Genomic DNA, 22,126 nt, shown 5'->3' with positions numbered 1-22,126 from the left:
CCTCTGAAGAGAGTCCTACTTGTTTTTTGCATTGAGAAGATTGGTAACGGGGGGATAATAACTTCCCCAAGGTGAGATAAATGTAGTATGTAGGGATTCTCATGTTCCTATAGCCTATTCTTCCCAGAACGGGAGTCAGAAAATGCTAAGCAAAGAATCGCACTGGGCCAAACACCAAGTTAAGCATCATTGTAATGCATTTATTTTCTGTATCCCTGAATTCATTCCCTTTAATAATCAGCTGTACTATACATGTGGATAGGGCTTCCATTCTATTGTGTTCTGTTCTGCTCTACCTTGTTCATGTTCTTACTCTGCCCTACAGCCATGGAGTGCTGCCCGTGGCTTCTAATCTGAGATGATAGCATCTCTCATGCATGGAAGATGCACTTTAGATGCATGTTTAAACTAAAAGCAAGGAACCATTCCTGATAGAGAAAATACACTGTTATGCTGCAAGTCCCAACACAAACCACAGTAATGTGAAAGGATAGACAAACATAACCTGGAGGCTAGTTGCCAAAGATTCCACTGCTTCAGCTTCCCGAACAAAGCGATGCCTCCTAGAATAGGTTTTAAATGAGAGTGGGCTCAATGTATTTTCAGCAAAAGCAGACTCCAAAGGTCAGTACCTACTGCTCTGCCTAAGTGCTTTGCTGCCCTTTCACCAGCCTGGGTGAAGAACCGGAGGCAGGAGCAGAACGCCAGTGATACCAACAAATAAATGCAAATGTCATGATGGTACTACAGTTTTTTAAACATAATGGCTTCTCAACTGGGGTGGGGCTACCCAAGTTAATTAAAATAATAAACATAATTAATTAAATGAATAAGAAAGTGAATGCACTTTTTTTGGAAGTGCAGATAAGCCAGAGAGAGGCTTGTCTCTAAGGGTATGGAGATGTGGTCTATTAAGAGCCTTCTGCAGCATGGAACAACCAACATGCTGATTGTCACCTAGCCAATGTAGAGCATAATTTGTTTCTCTGTAGTGACATCTTTTTGTGCCCTTCACTAGAAAACCAGGTGCGTCAGTTACGTTGAAGTTTTAATGAATTAGGCTTAGATGGAGAGAGCAAAATCTTGCCCTCAGTCTTGGGCAGGGATGAATTTTGAGTGGAAAAATGTCCGCTTTTATTATAATAAAAAAGCTGAAGGCAGCTGCTTGGGACTCCATGTATTTTGAAACAAAAGCGTATTTTAGGGGGGATGGACTAGTAAGGAGGTGATTGTACATGTCACAACTACACCTGGATCTCTGTATATTTTGCATCTTCAGAATCCAGTTACCTGTTCTGCCTTTTTTAAAAGCCAGTCTGAATTTTGCTGTTAAAACTAATTTCTATCCTCTTGTTCCCATTTCTTTCTTTTCATAACTGTCTTTTGCATACTTGCACCTTCTCTCTTGCTGAGTTATTTTTGTGGCTTTTTTTCTCCTTTTGGTCTTTCTTCCCTCACAACCTCTCCTTTCTCTTTCCAGAAACTGCTTATGTCCCTGCTTCCTCATTTTGATTAATCAGTGATGAACAACAGAATTTGTGAAAAAGAGTAAGCCAGAAATATTTAACTATTTTTTTTCCTGAAAAAGCAGTTTCACCTTATTGGAAACACTTTGCCAACACTTTGCAAAAAATCCTAACAAGTATCGTGACCAAGAAAAGCAAAGAAAATGATTCCACAAAAACATGCTGTGAAAGAAGCACATACAACAAAATTAGTTTCTGACCTTTCCTCATTCCACTCAGTTTCTCCTTTATTTTTCCCACAAGTCCAATAACTTTCTACACAACCCAAACCATTTTCTGACTTCAAAACTCAATCTTGCCTCTTCCTGTCCATCACTATGTATGACTGTCTTTTTCCCTAAATGTCCAATTTTTAATTTTCTTTTCCTTGTCCTCCTCTTCCACTTTTGGTCAGAGCTTGCATGCAATACCTGGTATAGACAGTAAAGGAAACAGGTTTGGATCTATTAAAAATAGGAGAGAGATACAGCACAGGCACCTTGGAGTGTTACAGGCATGGTACTGCAGGTAGTACAGGAGCTCCCATGATCTAGGGGTCCAGCGAGAAAGAGACAGGGAAGGCTATCAGAAAGGCTTAATTACATATTGTTTTCATGCAGAAAGAAATTAGGAAAGAGAAAATGCAGTGCAATCGATATAAATACCAATCTCTCACACAATGAATTAATGCATGGTTTAAACGCTCTGATTTCTTTTTTCTCTGAAGAAATATTTCATATCATCACGTCGAACATTAATACCAGGTTTTCAGCATGTAAAGCTTTCAGTGCACATGCCTCAATAGCCTTTTGCCTCTGTCGATGAGATGAAACCCAGCTCTGGTCCAAAGCAAAATTAATTGTGGGCACCTCAGTCAAAGGACTTAGAGATGGGGGCCCATGCTATAAAAAACTACTGAAAAACCTTAAGTGCTGAAAAATCTCTTTATTCCAAATAAAAATCACATGGCGGATGGTGTAGCAAAGGCCTTACTGTACAAATACTTCTCCTTGTTCCATCCCTATAGACCATCAGAGACCCTGAATTTTTTTCCTCTGTCAGCCTACCTTAATACAATATAAATATATATATAAATATATATAAAAATATATAAATATACCTTAATTCAATATAAACTAAAATCATTTAGAAACAATCTTCTGCTGCTGTCTCAAAGTGTAACACCACATCAGGAATAACACACCACCACTTCTCATTGCAAGAAAAGCAGTGCGGAATGTTAATATATAGTAAATAATCCCTTCATCCAAAACTGTTTTCAGATCTTGTTCAACATTTATTTCTTCCTCTCTGTCCTTTTGTTTACCATTAGTAACCACTATCATTACAAGTCTGACAACAGCACACAAGAAGACAGTGTACCATTCATTTGACCCTATTATTTTTCTTCCCCACCAGGTCAGTATTTACGGGAAACAGCCAGCAGGTAAACCAAGATAAATTCTGTACTTCTCCCCTCCCTCCCCTTCCCCCCATCCCTACACTCCTACTTCAGTGCTTAGTTTTTCACATTTAGAGACAAAAGAATACACTTATTTTCCATTTCACTGCTTGTGTAAATGTTTTATGGATATCAAACAGAAAAATAGGATGCCCATTTCTCTCTCCTCAAGAATATCTTGAGCTGCAACAACCTACAGAGCAAGAATCCAAAGGTGGCTCCCAAAATTCAGGTCTGGACCAAGTGGCTTTCTGCCAGCACCTTTCTGAAGCAGCATGGGTTGAATCACCCACAATTTCTCTTGTCCTTCCCTCATTCCCATCCTGATGATGAGCAAGTATCAGAGGAAGTCATGGCAAGTAAAGCTTTCAACTCAGCCATCCAGTACATAATGTTATTATAACCCCCAGGTAACAAGTGTGGTACCTGCAGCTCTGTTTGGAAGAAGAACTTCTGTGGACACTGTGTACAGTCATAGATCTTGTCCTCTTGTCCATGGGCTGAGAAAATATGCTGCTGCAACTTGTTTGCTTGGACAAACACTGGAATATTAGACAAACAACAAGATTTTCATTATTTCATGTTGCAAGTGAAGAATTTTTATAAACAATTTCCCATTAATGCTCAGCAATTCCAAGAGGTGAAATTAGGCTGGCACACTCTGATTTAACATTACGTTGTTGCTATTACGAGTACCAACAAACACTATTTATCTGCAAAGTATGATGCTTCTTCTAAAATGATTTGAAACAGATAAACAAAGGAAAAAAAAAAGACCCTAACAGGACAACCAATGAAGATTTCAAATTTAAGGAATGTAAAAATGCCATTTCCTCTTCAGAATTATTTCTTCATGCTTAGTGCACTTTGACTGAATACACGCAAAACTTATTTCCTAGCAACCAACAGGTTTGAAAAGCATAGATGCCAAAGTCCTGTTTACTCCATGTGCCTAAAGTTAAAGCTAACAAACAGCTCTGTATTTAAATGTGTTAATGCTAAAAATTATATCCCACAGCTACACTGGGGCAATGTCTATAAATGTGAAACAGAACTGCAGGTAAATTCTCTTTGGATACTTTAAGATCAACTCTGCCTACACACTGAATGCAAGGGTTTCAATAATATAAACATGTTCAATTTTAATGACTACAAAACAAGGCCCTAAGACTGTGTAACAGTTTACCTAGGAGACATACTATTAATAATTAAATTGTATATGCCAGAGGCAGTGTTTGGGTTGGCAGCACTGACTTCTGATGGATGCCTGGTGCACTGTGACCTAAAAAAGTTTGCATCTACAATATTAATCTGTATAGGCAGGGAAAGGATTTATTAAAGATGCTGGCATTTGACTTTGACTCCACTCCTAATCATTAAAATTATTCTAATTGCAAGGCAACAAAAAACATCAGAATATTGTTCTTCTGAGTCATACATTTTAATCACATTTCTCATTACCCTGAAAAAAAAAAAGATCAGATTCCATTTTCCATATAAAACTTATATTGGTGATTTTTACTTCTTGTTAATATTCTAGCAAGACATGCTGAAATAATTTAATGGCATATTGCTAATAAAACGCCATTGTTTATGATTAATGCTCAGTGTCTATTTACCCCATCAGCAAAAAGGAAAAAGTGTTTCACACAGATTGGAATCGACTTACCTCCATACTCTTTAACACATTTTACAAGGCTACTGGCTCAAACATTAAAGGATTAGTTTTATCAGGGATCTTGCTCACAAGGAGAACCATCAGTGGGTACTCCTTACATATACAAGTTTTTATACTGCGTTTAGGACTCCCCCAAACTTGGAAATTGAAGACCCATGGCATTACACTAAAAAATCACCTCATAACGTGTACACAAAGACAAGGGAAAAAAATTAGTAGAATCAGTAATAAAACAAAAAACCAAAAAAACACGCCGAACTGAAAGAATTATTGAACACAGACGCCTAACAGGCAAACTGTTTACTATCCACGCTCAGACATTACTATGACAAGCACTGCAGTGAAGATGAACTATGTATTTTTTTAATTTTATAACCCACAGAAATGTGTGAAGCCTGAACACAGTGAGGTAATAATCATCACCAGCCACCGTATCTGAGAGATGAAAAACTCAACTTTAATTTTCCTCTGTAGCACACACTTAGGTTTTATTGGGAGGGGAGCTGCCAAACAAAGAGAAGTAAAATGAAGGTATTAAAGGGTCTATTTGCCTATCAATGAAAATCCTTCACTCCCATTAATGGAGAACAGAAACTTTGAATGGCTTCCAGAATTAGCATGCCATTGATGCGAGAATACCCAAAGTGTGTTTTGTCATGTTTGTGATTATCTTTGATTTTCATCTTGTAAAGCAAAATTGGGCATGTAAGCTACACATTAACGCTTATGTTTTAGGTTATCATTTTCTGAAATGTTCTATTAAGAAGTCCTTAAAAAAAACTCGCAACAACTCTGTAGGCATCCTTTTAATGTGTTTTCATTTCCAACAACAGCATTTTTCTGTTCCTCATTATGGCCCAAACACTGCAGTGCTTGGCCCTACTGGGTCAAGTTATTTTCTCACTTGGGTTTTACTACTGAATAACACAACTGACTTGGGGAGGATTATTCCACACTTGGACTTGTGTCAGGGGAGAGCAGAACTTGACTTGTGGCAAGACAGCATGGTTTGCTTTCTAAAGCACATTATAAGGGTGTTTCTCCTCACCACAAGCCAACAAACACATGCAAGCGGGCTTTCTTACCCGATCAGAGGAGAATGTTGCTGCACAGGCTATGCCAAGCAGCCCTTGCCCATGGGGCCAAGTTCTGCTCTGAGTTATATCATTTTAGAGTAAACATCTTTACCTTTAAAGCACAGATTTATGGGCAGTTTTAACCTCGGCAAGTTTGGAATATGAAGGTGGTGATGAACACGATACCGTGGTACGTAACAGACTATCACTTCTGTAATTATAAGAAACTCAAACTTTGATAGAAGAGCTTGAAATGCAGTTCTTACAGATAGATGCCTGACCTTCCAAGAAGCTCAGCTTTCTAAATGATTTCTAATGAGCACAAATGTAATGTTCCCTCCTAAAACTGACCTAAAGCCAGCACATGACACAGTTGTAAGTGGAGTTCTGCTCAGGCAAGCTAAGGGCATGACTGGGACAAGCAGTGATCGCCTCCTACCTGTAAAGCACACGGGACATTTGAAGGTGCCCCCCATGCCTTCAAAGCTGTGCTCTATCAGGTGGCACTGAAGTTTGGCAGGAGAGTCGAATGTCTGATTGCAGAGTTTGCATTCATGGTTCAGTCCTTCATCTGTGGGAGAAATCAAAGGAAAAGTGAAATTCACCACAGCCCTTACCAAAGAGCCAGTCCAACACAATCTATGCACTGAAGAGACTTTTTGATTTCCTAAGCTCAGGAAACCGGATGCCCCATAGCACCTACGGCTGTGAACATGTTCTTTTACCTGGAAGATTTCAGAATGTACAAAGCTTAACTGGGCATTAAAAGCACGGATTTTCCACATACAATTACCACTGAACAGGAATGCAGAGCATTAGACTTCAGCAGGATACGATGAGTGGGACTTGAAACATCATCTCTCAGCAGAGTCACCCGAGTACATTTGCAAAACGGTGCGTGAGGAATTTAACGCCGATCACACATCATCCTGCCAATCATGGGTAAGAACTGCGAACGCACGCATTTTTGGCACTCTGGCTGATGTGGTGTTTCTCATAAAACCACCATAACAGGGGAGGGTAGTTTATACCCTCACACCACTCCTGCCCCACGTTTCCAGTCCCAGGGGTGTACGTGAAACCTTTTGCAAACCGCAGGATCTCCCTGCTCCCTTTCTGACAATCCTAAATTTTTTTCCCCTTTATTTGCATTCCTCCTCTTAACAGCTTAGAAAAGTCCCCGTGTGCCTCCTGACACAGCTTTCCCGTCAAGGTCCTGCAGCTTTAAAACCCTTCCCGCTCCCCCGCCGCTTGTTCCTCTGCTTCCTTCCATTGTCCTCCCAAGGCCGGCTGGTGCCTGGCACCAGGTTCCCTTCCTGAGGATGCTGCAGGATTCATCCACTCCGCCATGAGGGCAGTCAACGGCTGTCCTACTTAGAAACAGTTGCTAGGTGAGAAGTGGCTTCCAGCCCTGCTGCAGAGGCCTCAATTCCCACAGCGCCGCTTAGAAAAGGTCCTTCTGTATGTCACCGGTGTGCTACACGCGTAGCATTGATCTCGCAGGTAAATACTGTATCTGATTATTAAAAATCAAGCGGGAATAAAATGCTTGGTGACTGGCACAGCTCCCTACCGTTTCTCAGGTGAAAAAGGAGCGATTTAGGAGAGTGCCCTGCCCACCCCAAACACCTAAATGCCATGCTGCCTACCTCCTGCCGAACACAGCCCTGCCTGCAGTGATTAGTGACCGTAATGACGGACACCGGCGGTTGGCAGTTGCTGTAGATGGTGACAGTAGAGACGACGTTTTGTACTGCACACAACAATCCTCCCCGCCAATGGAAAGAAAACATGACACGGTGCTTGTGTAGCTGAGTGGGGCCACACGTCCTCTCAAAATGATCCTTAGCAACGTATCAGAATTGAAAAAATTTCAATGTTAGCCCTCAGCTTTCAGCTCTCATTAGTCCGAAAGCTAAATTTAGCTTTCACGTAAGTCATGGCATCTTTAGCAAAGGGTGGGAATTTATGGGCTTCAGACAGTGCAAGCTAAACCCATTGGTGGTGGCCATTCTGCAGGTGGGACTACTGAAAACTACCACTGTGTGGTTTTCTACAAGGTGTCAGAGCTCTTTATAATGAGAAGGTAAGGGGCAGATGAAAACCAACAAAGCCAAAAGATTTACACAAAATTGGGGTGGGGTGGTGGGGTGTCTTCTTTGGAGTAAATGGGTCAAAATACACTGACTGCAAAAACTTCTGCCCTGACAACAGTGCTGAACTGGGGAGCCCTCTCTCCACCGAACAGCTAGCTCTCATAATGTTCATATATACGGCGCCTCATTGCCTTTCCCGGCAGAACCCTGTTTTTCATGTAGCAACTGCGAGAGGAATGTAGGACCCCGTTCTGGCTCTTTAAAATGCATACATTGGCATGTGGCCATTTTTTTAATTCTCCTGTCTTCCTGTCGGTCTTAGGGCAAGCGTGGTGCAATGGGTATGGACAAACATGGCTGAGCGTCGCCTGCGTGCTCACACAGCAAACCGCAGACTTCCCTTTGTCCTCTACCTGATCCTTCGTTAAAGCACTGATCCTGCCTCACTCCAGAAGGCTATCAGAGGGGTGTGAAACGGCAGCCTGCTCTGGGAGGCAGCTGAAAAAGGTCAGTGGTCTCACCAATCCCTTGCCCAGGGACGATTGCCACCGAGGTGCCCGTCTCTGTTACCCACATCAGACAGAAAAACTTTGCTGCTTTTGACTCCCAGCCCACCTGACCAGGCACCAGTTTAGATTCGCTGAGGATGGCCATCAGCACAAACTCGGACAAAAGCTCAGGTCAGTCTAAGCCGTTTTGCCACCATGGTCTCTCTGGAGAGACTAGAGTATGGAGGCAGCGGAGCACAGGCTCCCGAGGCTGGTGTCCCATCCAGCCAGTCACACTGGTAGTCAGGTACCGCTGGCTGAACATACCCAGTGCAAAAGGCTCCTGGGGGAGATGAGGGGTAGGTGACACCTTCCCATCAGATAGGCAACACCTTTTGGAACTCTTCATAGATAAATCAGCAACCATTTATCAAATATATGCTAAATATTTTCTTAGCAGAGAAAATTTTAGTGGATTCTAAAGAGTTGCCTGGGATTTGGTGTCTTCCGCCATCACTGACAAAACCCTTTCAGTATGTTCTGCTTTTGCTACTGCTGAGAGAAAACAAGTATGGCCCATGCAAGCACCATTAAGGGGAGCATGAGGGAAAAGAACCTGGCATGCACCAGCCTGAACATCTAAGAGAGATGGCCGCATCCTGCGAGGCAGGCTGTATGCCGCACTCTCCCAACAGGCAGCAACCCACAGCTGTGGGCAAAGCTGCAGAACAGCATACTGAAAAGAGGAGGAAGGCTCAACAAAACCAATAAATGCCTCTTCTTCCCTGAACTTGCAAATCAATTATGAGCAATGTGCAGACTGCCACATGTGATCAGATCATTTCTCCTATATCCAGATCCTTGCCGTGGTCATTACCAAACAGTTCTGAAGAACGGTGCGAGTCCCCACACAAGGTAATTACGGGCTAGAAAGCCTGTAGGGTGAAGTTTCTTCATCAGACTGTTTGTGCTGATACACACAGTCAAAGCAATTAGGACAAAGGGAGCTCCATCTCAGGATCTTCCACATGTCAAGGTGAAGATAATCGATGCCAATTCTCAAATCACAGAGTTACTGTTGGCAAAGTGTAAATGAACCACGCTAATCATTCTTGAGCATGGGAACACTGAACGGGGAGTTCTTCAAACATTCCAAGGGAGAAAGACTTCCTAAAAAGAAATATTTTTATATGGAGCTACAGAAGACAGAGAAGGCTTTTTTCTCTTTCCATTACCTTAGCTAATGAGGAAAAAGTAGGAAGAAAGGCATGCACTCCTAATGCTGAAGCAAAACTGATTTTAGTTACACAGTATTTGTACTTGTTCAAGAAGAACTGAACCCCATTAAATGTGACTCTATTGTATTTCCCATATCATTCAGATCTGAGGCAACCTCCTGGTCACAAACATCAAAACCACCTTGATTACTGTATGTTGTAAATCCGATTTTCCTAAAGGCTTATAAACAGGGTTTGTAAAATCCCCTCACCCACTCGCCTGGGGCAGATAGGAAACTTCCCCAGGCAAGAGACATCAATTTGTGCAGAATCTAAGCTTTCTCTTAAAATGTTTTTATTCTCCTAGTTGTAAAGACTGCATTTAGAATATGACTACATTTGTGTAACTAATAGAATAGTTTTTTCCTAAGTCCCACTATTCTGGGAGTTATCGAACCCTCCCCTCACACTCTTTTTCACCCATTTTGTGCACATCACCTGCTCTGTGCTACATCCTCGGAACAAAGGGCAAGGTTCCAGTCCTTGAATTCAAGAATGTGAGACCAGCATGATTTAAATTTAAGGTACACAGATAAGGTTACAGTATTGGCAGAAGAGCCAGGAGTGCTGGGTTCCATTCCAAACTCCAATACGGACTTACTCTTATCACCTTGGGCATGACAGTATGGCCTGTGTTTCTCAGACTACCTGTCTCTAAAGAAGAGGTGTTAATTTTTAATTTTTACTTTAATAGGCTGACCTAATTAGTATCCCTTAAGACTTTTAATACAACTGGGACGGTGGAGCTGGAGAAGAGTCTAGAACTATCTACCATACACAGAAAACCCAGAATCACTGCAATCTGCCTTTGAAAAGGTGTAAGATAACACGTCAGGGCACACAACTGCCTGCTTGCTTGGGTCACACAGTGCTGCAGAAGGATGAGGGAACAAGGCTTTGTCCCTGCTCTGCTCTCCATAGAGGATTTAAAAGCACAACCAGCGTCTTATCTCCCACCAGCATGAAAGAGCCAGGGTGTGGCAGCTCTTGCAAAGGTGCCGGATGTGGAAAGAGGATGCAAAAGGCTCTGTTTACACGCTGGCCCCTGTCTAGCTCTCCATGTTTAGCAAACAATTTGATAGGGTGCTATGGAAGTGCAAAGTATGATATCATTAATAAATAAACGGCCAGTGAAATGTCACATTTTCAGTTTTCCTTTGGGATAAATCTGAAATGGAATGGAGTGTCAGATACAGTCCAAGCAGCTCTCCTTCCCTGCAGAACAGAGCTACTGCTCTTTGCTCTTACTAAGGGAAAAAAAAGAGGGGGAAAAAAAAAGAAAAAAAAAGTGCTGAACAGCTTTAAAAAATTCAATCAAAATAATCTGCTCTTTGGAAAGGTGGCGGCTGACAGTAATTGGAAAATACTGTCTGACTCATTTATTAAAGTGAGATTCAGAGTCAATTGATTTAATAACCATTAGAATATTCTATTAAGGATATAATAGGTTGGCACAGCCCTATTTTTTATTAAGAGTTATAGGTAAGAAATAAGCAATGCTATGGAATTTTAGACAACTGCTGTATGGATTAGACAAAAAATATGGCTTGCAAAATAGGTATAAAAGCAGCAACTATCAGGAGGAGGAATAGGAAAGTACATTACAGTGCAAATGAGTTAGCTGAATGATGAAAAAAAAATGAACCTTTAATATAAAGCCTGCACTTTTCCAAATCTAACAGAAAACTATGCACTGCATTCCCTGATGTGGTACATCGTAAAACAAGTCAGCACGTCCTTCACATTATGGATCCAACAACTCCGTAAGGAAGGCAAGAACAAAGTACCCACTGTACAGCACAGAACTGCTGCTTACTGCTGCCCTTACGTGGCTACAGTATGAGTCTGGACATGGTTAAGACCTCGCAACACGGATGAGGATGGTTTACCCGCTGCTGGTAGACAAATGAGTTCGATGCATGCAGAATTTCTGCATAAGTAAATTACTTTCCATTTGTAATCTTTATTCAGATAGTGGGAAAATGTAAACATGAATCAATTCTAAATAAATGCATTTAATATTCATATAAATGTTTAATATTTACACAAATACTACATGTTTCAATGGGGGTAGGTAGATTTTAATTGAGGTGCAGCCCATTACCTCAGCAACTAACTTGATAACCAGCTACAAAAGCAAACAAAATCAGTCTTTGTGCTGAGCTCACATTTGGGGACCCTCTGTCTTTGCCTGGCGTTACTGAGTAACTTGTATGGCAGGCCAGATCCCCCCGCCCGCACCCCCACTCGAGGTACTGCTTTGGATGACCTGGCCTGATTTGTGTTACCAACTCAACCCACAACTTGTTCATTTCACGGAAGGCCCTGACATTTCAATATACGCTTTAAACAAGTGAAACCCTTTAAGCAGCCTCTAGACTGTGTGTCCCATGTTTATGCTTCTTGCTCTTCAATAAAAACAAAACTAGAGCAGCTACAAGCAAATGTTCACTGGCTGACTTACATGCAGCTGTTAAGTCGGTAACCACTGGGGGCCCTCTTATATTGTCTGATCAACACTACAGCCATTACTGAGTACCAATTTGTAACAGTTTATAAGTAACTCTTTCTCTTATTCACCCTCGAGATTGTCTAGAAGGGTCCTTCTGCCTTTCACTCTGAATAAATCTACAGGCAAAGGTCCAAAAAATGATGATGTCCTCCTGGTAAATCATCACGAGGCTGGGTCCATGCTTAAAAGCATCTGCTGAGAAGTAGTGTAAACTTTGCCCTCCAAATACATCACAGGAATGAAATGGCCTGCAGTCCCTGTATTTTTTTCAGGTCTGAAGCATGCATAGCTCCCACATTCAATGTGTTCTCTTTATCTTTTTTTTTTTTTACCAAGCAAACCATGCCCCTAAACCAATTTCTCCTTCTTCACGTTGCTTCCACTCTTCCCCGAGTTAATTTTGCAGCACACATTGATAAGCCAGATATCTGAGGAGTAAGGAAGGAATGCCATGGATGACAGCTAACCCCTCGGCTACATCTCACACTGAAGGAGCACTGAAAATCGGAGAAGGACAAAATACACCGTACAACACTGTAATTTGCAGAGTATACAGCCATCCGTGCTTTCTAGTTCATAGTGCTGTGTTTGTCTGCATCTTTTTAATTCAACCGTCCATACACCCACACACTCCTCAGCCTCTCCGTGCCATTAGAGACGATCTCATTCCCGCTTGAAATTTTGGCCCACTACAGCAAGTAAGTGCGTGACAAGTCTCCTCACCTGCTAAGGAACACACAACACCTCTTCCAAGCCTGGAAGCTGAAATGAAACAGTGCTTGAAGGCTCCAGCACCATGTTCATAATTTCTCCCCGATTGTAATAGTGCTTCTGTCATTTTCAATTTCTCAAATATTATCACAACCCCTCCCATGAAAAACACTATCCACCACGGTGTTGATTTTGGAAGCTGACATGAAAAACACGGGAATATAGTGATAAAGGAGACATAGTAAAGGCAAAGCATACAGCTGGAATTTGTAGTAGGAAAAAGAATACAGCTGGAATTTACAGCCGTGAGAAGAAACTGTCATGGAAAAAAGGGGCTTTTTAAAGTCCTAACTATCAGTTCAATCCTGTTGGGACAGGATGGGGTATTGGATGGAAAGACAGAAGCACTCCCGTGTTTCTCCTGCAGTGTCTAGGGCAGATATCACTGCATGTTTGGAATCGGCAGGGTGGGGGAAGGAAATATCTTCTCTTGGCACTGTTATCCTGCATTTCCCTCTCATGCCACACACTACTGCTCACGTAGGCAGGCCCGCAGGTGGTCTGTGTTTACTCTTAATACCACTTTTAACTGAAATCATGATGTTTACTAGAGACTGGGAGATTCGACACATCAGGCTGCAACCTCAGCAATGTCTCTCCCCTTGGTTTTTTACAGTTCAGAATGATTTTTGGGCAACCACTGCTCATGCCTGAGGAAGGAGGTGGACAAGATACAAAGAACAATCCCAAACTCTCAAGTCAACAACAACTGTAGCCTCCCAAGGGGCAAGTCGAGACCAGGCTATGACTCTGCCTTGAAGGACACTGGCCAACGTTAGAAGGAAGAGGATGGGATCCCCCCTGTGCTGGTGAGGCCAGGCCAGGCCAGCTCCCGGCAGCACCGGGTACAAAGCCTTATTCAACACGCAGGGAATAAATCCTCCAGCCTTCTGCAGCGTATTGCTAAAGCTACAGCAAAGGGTGCTGATTGATGGAGTGACAAAGAGCTGGGATCCACCTCCTCAATTAAAGCAAAAGTTCATCTCTCCAGGGCCAGATTTTGAAATTAGATCTGCTTAAGGGAAAGCCAGTCTACTGCATCTTTCATTCCACTGTATTTTTGTCTGAAGCAAGGGATGCATTTCACTTCACCAACTGTTCACTTTTTTGCTTGGTTGCACTCACTTTGGCTGCTTGTAAGCGAACTCTTCTTACCACATGTGCCTTGTATGTTCTATTAAAGCCACGAATTGTCTGGCTTCGGTGAGGCTGGATGAAAATAAAAGAAGGGCAACTGGCAGGGTCTATTTCTTAATAACTGTCATGTTTTCAGCTCAAGTAAGAACAATTTAAATGCAGCAAATGCCCTCTCCATCAAAGAACAACATTTTCTGGGCAACTGGCTACCAGGAGAGAGTTCAGGAATTCAGCAACAGGGCTATTCACCAACTGATAGGACATGCATAATTTGCTACTCCTTGTCTGTAACTGCACCAGGAAAAGGTATTAAAATTTGTTCAAAAAAAAAAAAAAGTCTGTGTTGCATCACATAGCTATACACATTACAAGGTTACACTCCATCATTGCAATAAAATCCCCTGTGATAGAGCTTATTTTGGAAACAATTTTACCATGGGATATAAAAAGAAATTTAAACCGGTAGGAATAAGCTGAGTGGTATGAGTTATTTGTAGACAGATGATCCAGCTCAATGTTTACCTTTTCAAAAAGCACTTAGTGCTCACTGATTAAAAACTTGGAGACTGATCCTTCAAACGCTGGCATAACTAGCTCAGGGGAGCAGGCCTCCCGTCTTACCAGACTCTCGTCTAGACTTTTTGTGGGACTAAATTCTGCCAAATCGTGCAAGAGCAAGCCCTCCATCCTTACACTGCACAGTGAGATACGGATTATTATCTGCATATTACAGATAAAGAAACCGAACCCCAGAGCTGCTGAATGTCTGTTTTGTCTCCCCAAACAGAGAATGAAAATGCTCTTACTAAATTCAAATGGATGAAGAATCAGGCCCTGCTTAATCTGCCCATGTTTATGAACAAAGTGCCGGCACTGAGGTCAGAATTGAGTTTTTCTTTGTTCTCTTCTGCAAGCTAAGAGCCCATTTCTTTCCAAGAAAAAAGTTTTTTGGACCAAACCTTCTCTAGTAAAGTAAAATTACAATTTGAATGGCTCAGAAATTGCCTGAGCAAAGTAGTTATTAACAATTTAATCAAACTGTAGGGGGAAAAAAACCCTAATAAAAATGTCACATTTGTATTCAGAAGAATTAAGAGCAGTAAAATATAAGTAAAAACTTTTGGCTTTTTTAGTATTGTTCATTTAATTTCAATATTTTTGTTCACTGTGTAGGCTACAGTTTGTTTTTGTTGTTCTAGCTTTCTGTTTGGAGAACCAGCTTTCTCCGTTAATTGATGTTAAAAACCTACTAGTAACGCCCACCCAGCTGGGAGTACGGGAACTGGTAGAAGCACAGATATATCTACTTTTAAGTATTGCATAAAGAAAACACAGATTGTTAAACTAGGAGAGGATATTTCATGTTGCATAAAATAAATGCAACCTGTTCTAAATTTAGGAGCACTGGGAAAAATATGTTCTTGCGTGGAGACAATCAAAGCGTCAATATTAATTCTACACCACAGTGGACCAGCAGTAGAAATTATGTTTTGTACAGAACTCTCATCAGGTATTTCTTTTGTTCTGAGTATACAGAAAGGGTCAGAGTTGCCTTCCTTCTTTTGGCATGAAGCCATCAGATGCCTGGAAGTTAAAGTCCCTACATGCTGAAATGCTGTTTATCCAACCTACAAAGAATTGCCTGTTTACTCTTAAAAGAAGGGGAAGAAAAAAGAAAAAAAAATGGAAAAAAAAGAATAGAAATGGAAATGGAAATGGAAATGGAAATGGAAAGAATAGAATAGAATAGAATAGAATAGAATAGAATAGAATAGAATAGAAGCTTTCCTGTATTACCGAGTATTTGAATTGATAGCATGACAAAATAGCAGTGCTCCTGATATTTCCTAATACATCAGATACTATTGATAATTTTTTCCAAATCTGAATGCCATTATATGAGTCAAAGATTATTCGGCGTCTTCTTACGTAGGTGAGGGACACTAAAATGAGTGGCAATTGCTGCGATATTGATCCAGCTCTTTCTTAAACTCATTTACGGGAGTATCAGCTTCTTGCTTTTCTTTCCTCTTCATGTCCATCTCCTCCCCCCAGCCCTCAGAAAAATCAGGGACAAGCAGCAGTTCAGGCCAGTAAGGCCCTCAGGTCTATGCTGATAACTGGGCATTTAATTAGATTCTTTTCACCCGAGCAAACTGCTTTGCCAGTTAGGGGAGATCTCCTTGTACAGCAATGTATTAAAATGATAAAGTTCCATTTAATATAAAGTATTATTTATGTTGCTCATCTGATTTAGTTTGCTGTTTTATTTAGGAAAGCATTAGAAAGCTCAATTTTAATTTGCACTAACCTTTCCTTCTCTCTCTCTTTGATCCTGCTATAAAGCAAGCAAGCAGCTTTGGGCTCACGTATCAAAAAACGGACCAGACTTCATTCTAAACCTACTCCCCGCTCCTTCCCACTTTCTCTGCTGGTACTAAGACTTCACACTGAGCTGAACAAACAGCTGTTGGGATTTCTATATTAAAAGTTCTTCGTTTGTGGATAAGAGAATAATGAGGGCCAATTAGTTATTTTTCCTCTGTTTATTACGTGTTTGTGGGTTGGCTTTTTTATTTTAAATTCTAAATGCTGCCTTTACAGATATATTCCACCTCCCCATCAAACCTAATTCCTCACTGAAGCAAAGACACCATTTCCCACTATTTGAACAGTTGAGGAGCCGTGGCTAAGAACATTTCTGCTCTCCAGTCAACTTTCAGGTAGCAGAATGGAAAAGTTATGAACACGAAATAACAAGGGAAAAAGAGGAAAAACAACCGAGCAGAAAAAAGCAGAGAAGAATTGCCTGAAAAGAGATATATCATTGACAGGCAAAGATTGGTTGGGAAAGGAGAAGAGAGGTAGTAGCCACACTAAAGAAAAAAGGGGGCAGACTGAAAAGGCTGATGGAGGAGAAGAGGTGGCGAGCAGAAGCAGGACAAGGGCATGAAACCTAGCTGGAGGCAAGGAGGCAAAAGAGTGTCTCGATTCGACTGTCGTTCAAATTTCACTGAAGAAATGCAGAGAAGCATTCATTTCCAGACAGAGCTTGGGAAATTTAGTGCAGGTCTAATGGCAATAATGACAGATGTATTTTTACAGCCAAATGTCTCAAGCCAACAATGTTACCACTATATAATTAATAACAATAAGCAATTAAAAAGAACAGCAGGTTACAAGTATAAGGCACCAAACTATATTACCAAAGGAAAAAAAAATACAGCACTATTCTGAGAAAAATAAACGTATAGGCTGTCAGGTCAGTGTATATCCTCTCTAGATAAAACTTACAGAGCTGGAGAAAAATGCGGCGTGACATTAAATGACTATGAGGTGATTAACATCACTGAAAAACCAAAAAACACTTGTAAGACTCTGAGGAAATCTGAAATGCGGTATGAAAAACATGCCTGTAACAGCGAGACAGAGGTGGCTGACCACTGTAAGGCATTAGCCTTTTACTAAGACATACTCTAATAAATAACTTACAAGACTGCATTTGTGGGCTGAAGTAGTCTCCAAAAGGCCCACCGAGTTTTCATTGTGTGTATGCGTATGTGTGTGTCCGTTCATTGAAATAATATGAGGTAGGAAAAAAAGGGGAATCCAAGAAGAAAGGGAGGAGGGTTCAAATCACACGGAGGAGGAGAGGGGAGGAGGGGGTCAAGAGACGCGGGGTTTTGCTGGGGTTTCTTCCGCGCCCTTCTTTCCCCGGGGGTTTGGGCAAGTGCCAAATTCCCCCTCTCCCTCCCTGTTACACCCCCTCCCCCTCAGCCGTCTCCCTGAAATGAATTACTCAACACCTTCCCTCTCCAGGAGCCGGCGCAGCTTCTGGCAGCCCCCTTCGCGCCAGGGAACGGGCGGCGGGGGCGGCCCCGCGCTGGGCTCCCGCTGCCGGTCCCCGCCGCCGGCCCCCGGGAGCCGGGCTGCTCCAGCCGGGCTGCCCCAGCGCGGCTCCCGAGCCCCGGCCGGCGGGCGAGAGCCGCCTCTCCGCCCTGCTGCCGGCCCCGGGATGCCTCCGTGGGACGCGAGCCTCGGCCCCGGCGTCCCGCTCCTCGGTCTGTGCTGCAGGGCGCCGGGCACGGCGTGTCCTTTCCTCCCTCCTCGGTGAGCACGGAGGGCACGCAGGGCAGTGGGAGAGCTCCACGCGGCTGCGAGGCCGTGGACGCCTCTAGTGAAATCCCCTTCTGAGACAGCTGGAGACCTAACCCCTCTCAGTGCTGCTTACGAGCCGCTTCGCCTCACGGGGGAACCGCGCGTCCCCCGCTGCCAAACTGCGGGGCTCCCTCTGCAGCCTCCGCAGCTGACCCGGTCCAGCCCTTCATGTAGTGCTGTGGGTGCGCGCACAAGGTGCATAACGGCAGTCGCTGAAACCGAATTTATTAATGCCTTGTGCTGCGAAATCAGGAGAACGAGTTAAAAACGAAGAGATTTAACTGAGTGTACAACTGGAATTCTGCACTAGGCATTCAAGTTTGGGCAGTTTCCTCTCAGAGGGTTTCTCTGTAACAACGAAAGTGTTTGTTTGTTTGTTTTTTTATAATAAAGACTGAGATTTTGATGCAGTCCTGTCATTTCAGGAGCTCAGGCTGAAAAAGAAGCACTGAACATTGTGAGACTTGTGATCAAATTGTGAAACTGTGAAACCTAATTTACCCAAATGAAATGGGGGACACAAAATTAATTCAGATAAATGAGGATTTTGAATAAGCAAGGGACTATTTAGTGCTTTTAATACACATCCTGGGACACAACCTCATTACAGATCAGGAGTGTTGTGCTGTGAGTTTGTGTCAGAGTGGAAGTGTCACTGACACAACAAATAAACCCAAAAATATCCTACTCCCTGATCGCTTATTTTGTGTTTCCATACGCACGCTACACGAGCCTGAAGAATAATTAACACTGCTGAGAAGAAGCAGCAACAGTGGATGAGTCTCACTACAGCAGACCTCTCATCATAGCAGAAATACAAATGTACTAGTTATCGTAACTGTGTTATGTTAAGTAGACCTTTGCCCCACATTATTATAAGTTAGAGGAGGGAAAGGGGAAAAGGAAGATGATATCAGCATTCTTGATATTTTATTTATCCACATATACTGTTGACACAGTTGAAGAATAAGCAGAAGAATGGAAGGAGACACACAAAGTACTGGCGGACCCAGGTTTTTTCACATTTAGTCAGGGACAAGAAGACTGCTAGGAAGACAGTCATCCCTTTTACAGAGCAATCTCAGGCATTACTGCCCACAGAAGAAAAAAAAAAAGTTAAAATATTACTACACCTATCGTGTGGAATTATAAAGAGGCTGTGGGCATCTTTACTGTGGGTAAAATTTTAATTTCTTAACTTTATGACAATTTGTCCAAGACCTGAACAGGTTCATTTAAGCTACCATTTAAAATTTTAAATACCGTATACCCTGATTAGGTAACGAAGGCAAGCTCCACAGGATTTTCTTTCCATTAACATCAACCTCTTGAGATTAAGAAACAAAAGTATTTTCTAACAGAATTGTACAAGGCATGCATTTAACTTGCCTGGTCTTTTCTTTTCGAAAGCCTGAGGGCCATCGTTTGGAAGCCCTGACGCCGTTTAAAACGAAGTGTCTTCATCACAAACCTTGCGGGCAGTAAGTTTCTGTCTGTCCTTACTGACAGTGCCCGGCATGCTTACTTGTCAGTCCTTCTCCAAACCAAGTGGGGAAAAGAAGCATCTGAGATGCAAAGATGTAAAGCAGATAGAATAGATCCTCCAGCCCCTTCAACTGCCTCCTTCACCTCACTCAAGAAGCAACTTTTATTTTATTAAACCTGGAGGAGAGCAGAGGGATTTAACACTAGGCAGGATTTGAACAACAGAAAATAAAGTCAGGGAGGAGTGTTACCCCTCTAGTCATATTTGGAAAAACAGGGGCATTTTAGAAGAAGAAAAAAATGGGATGAGAGGAGAGCAAGAGGGCAAACTTGCTTGCTATGCTGTGTACCGCTCTGACCAGCAAGAAACCCACTGTTAGATTTGGTAATGCATATTGCTGAGAGTGAAGCATGCAGATTTTGATCCTGTGACACTTTCACAAATAAGCAACATATTTTGTTGATGTTCATTTCTATTGGATCGCTGGACATGATATATGATATGGCAGCAGAGAAGAAGAAAAATTGCTGTGTTAAATCCTTGAAAATTATACAGCAGGAAAGGTAAGCAGCCTCTGTAGTTCAGCTGGGCACCAGAAGCCAAAGATCAGAACTGAAAATAATAGTTGATGAAGAATACCCGCAGAGCAGCACGCAAACTGAGGTGGGGCAACCGAACCGAGAGCCATACTCGCAAACCATCTTCCAATGCCCTTCTCTACCCAACAGTTTATATATGTGACTGACACACCCTTCCTCTCCCCCAAAAGATAAAATAAAACAAACTGGTTATGAAGAGAAAAAAGTAACTTGAAAGTGACCTATAGCAAACAGAAAGTTGGCCGACATACCAAAACACCAGCGTTTCTCGGAAAATAAACCACTCTGAAAGTCTCAGTAAAAAGTGGCAATAGCAGGGAAATTCCAAATTAAAGTTGTTGCTTTGCCCTTGGTTCACTGCGTTGGTAAGATATTACATCATGTACAGTACGTTATCTTTGAATCATGCGTTCTGTGCCCGGATCAGAACCCTGTCACATCATGGTATGTCAAAAATAACTGCCAAATAACAGGTATCTTTCACTTTTAATTCCATGAAAGGCCCGCATGAAAGAAGTGCATGTTGCATTGCCAAGCTTTGCAGTGATGTCTCTTCCCAGCAGTACAAAACAAATCAATGTCGAAAGGGAAGAGTTTGCCTACAATCCTGCCTGTGTGTTTGCATTTGTGTTAGAGTAACAGGAGAAAGCTAGCAAACACTGCAAGTATAATGCTTTCAAACATGAGGGAAATATAATATGATGCAACTCTTCTAGGGTGCATGCAAGAAGCAACAAATGTCACTTGTAAGGGTGACCCAATCATTTTACCTCTTATAATAAAAAGAGGACACATGGGAGTTGACTGATTTCAGCCAAGTGAACACCGATGGAGCATATGGTCTTTCATGTTGGGTAACTTCAGTTGCATGTTGCGTAATGTATTTTTTTAAGATGCAACATGAATGATATGTTCAAAGGCAGCTTGATTCCTCAGCCCCAGGGACTGCCAGTGGAAGCCGGGTGCCCATCTGCATTTACACACTTAAAAAAAAAAATCCACCTCTCTGCTGTGGAACTGCAGAAGAAACTCCTGTTCTGCCCCCTCCATCCCCTGCCCATGCATGCTGTTCCCCCAAGCCCCCTCACTGCTTTCACCCAAATATAAATAAAAAGTAAGATCTGCTTCACTACATTTGCTTGCATTAATTGATGTTAAAAAAGTCTGTTAAAAATAAAGCCCAGCAGTGACATTTTTCTTTGCTAAAGCACGATAGCAGCACATTACAAACATTACAAAAAGGTCCCCTGGTAGGGTTGTGAAGTTCCACTCTGGCAGTAAAATGCATCTACTGTATGTTCCCTGATTTATTTATTTATTAATTTATTTCTTTTTTAAAACAGGATGTGTCACAAATGCAGACAAAACTCCCTGGCTCAGCAGCTGGGTTGCAATACTGAATGGGAGAACTGGATGGGCACCGTGTATTTTTAGCGTTCATTTTACCTCGGTCAAATAAGTGATCCTGTTTACTGGTGGCAATGACGCTCACAGCTATTCAGTCCCAGCTTGACATTTTCCCTATGGCTGCACCTCTCTTGCTTTTGCACGAGTTGGGTGGTTCTGAAGGACGCGAGACTTTGTGCCCAGAGGCCCTTTTGACATTTTAGAACAATGCATTCATCAGGCTGCTAGTCTCCTGAGGTACACCCGGAGCAGCAGAAAAACTAAGGAACCACAGAACCCAGCTCGCACGCCCATTCTCCAAGAAATCTCTCCCTATGCCAGCTGACATACGGGTTTCTGGGAAAAACAGTTCCAAGCCAAATAAAAGACTGCATTGCCTTCAGGGAAGGTGAGTACAGATGCTAAATTAGGCCTTGCATGGTTGCAAAAGTGGGGAGAAATAGAAACAAAGGGGTCAATTGTTTTCATGTCCCT

At 42.2% G+C, this 22,126-nt stretch overlaps 1 protein-coding gene across 12 annotated transcripts in view; it reads right to left on the bottom strand.

Moving 5' to 3' along the window:
• The window catches only part of ZNF521 (zinc finger protein 521), a 234,830-nt gene that overhangs the window by 24,405 nt on the left and 188,299 nt on the right, over positions 1-22,126 (bottom strand). For all 12 annotated transcript variants that reach the window (XM_054815762.1, XM_054815763.1, XM_054815764.1 and 9 more), the window contains 2 exons: positions 6,161-6,292; positions 3,394-3,509 (listed from right to left, as the gene is read on the bottom strand). In XM_054815762.1, coding sequence (XP_054671737.1) covers positions 3,394-3,509; positions 6,161-6,292 — 248 coding nt within the window. The remainder of the gene's footprint in view (positions 1-3,393; positions 3,510-6,160; positions 6,293-22,126) is intronic.

Source organism: Grus americana, chromosome 2, assembly GCF_028858705.1.
Source record: "Grus americana isolate bGruAme1 chromosome 2, bGruAme1.mat, whole genome shotgun sequence".
In the NCBI taxonomy this organism is placed as follows: Eukaryota; Metazoa; Chordata; class Aves; order Gruiformes; family Gruidae; genus Grus; species Grus americana.
Note: the sequence above shows the minus strand (reverse complement) of the source record. Positions and strands in the feature narration are given on the sequence as shown.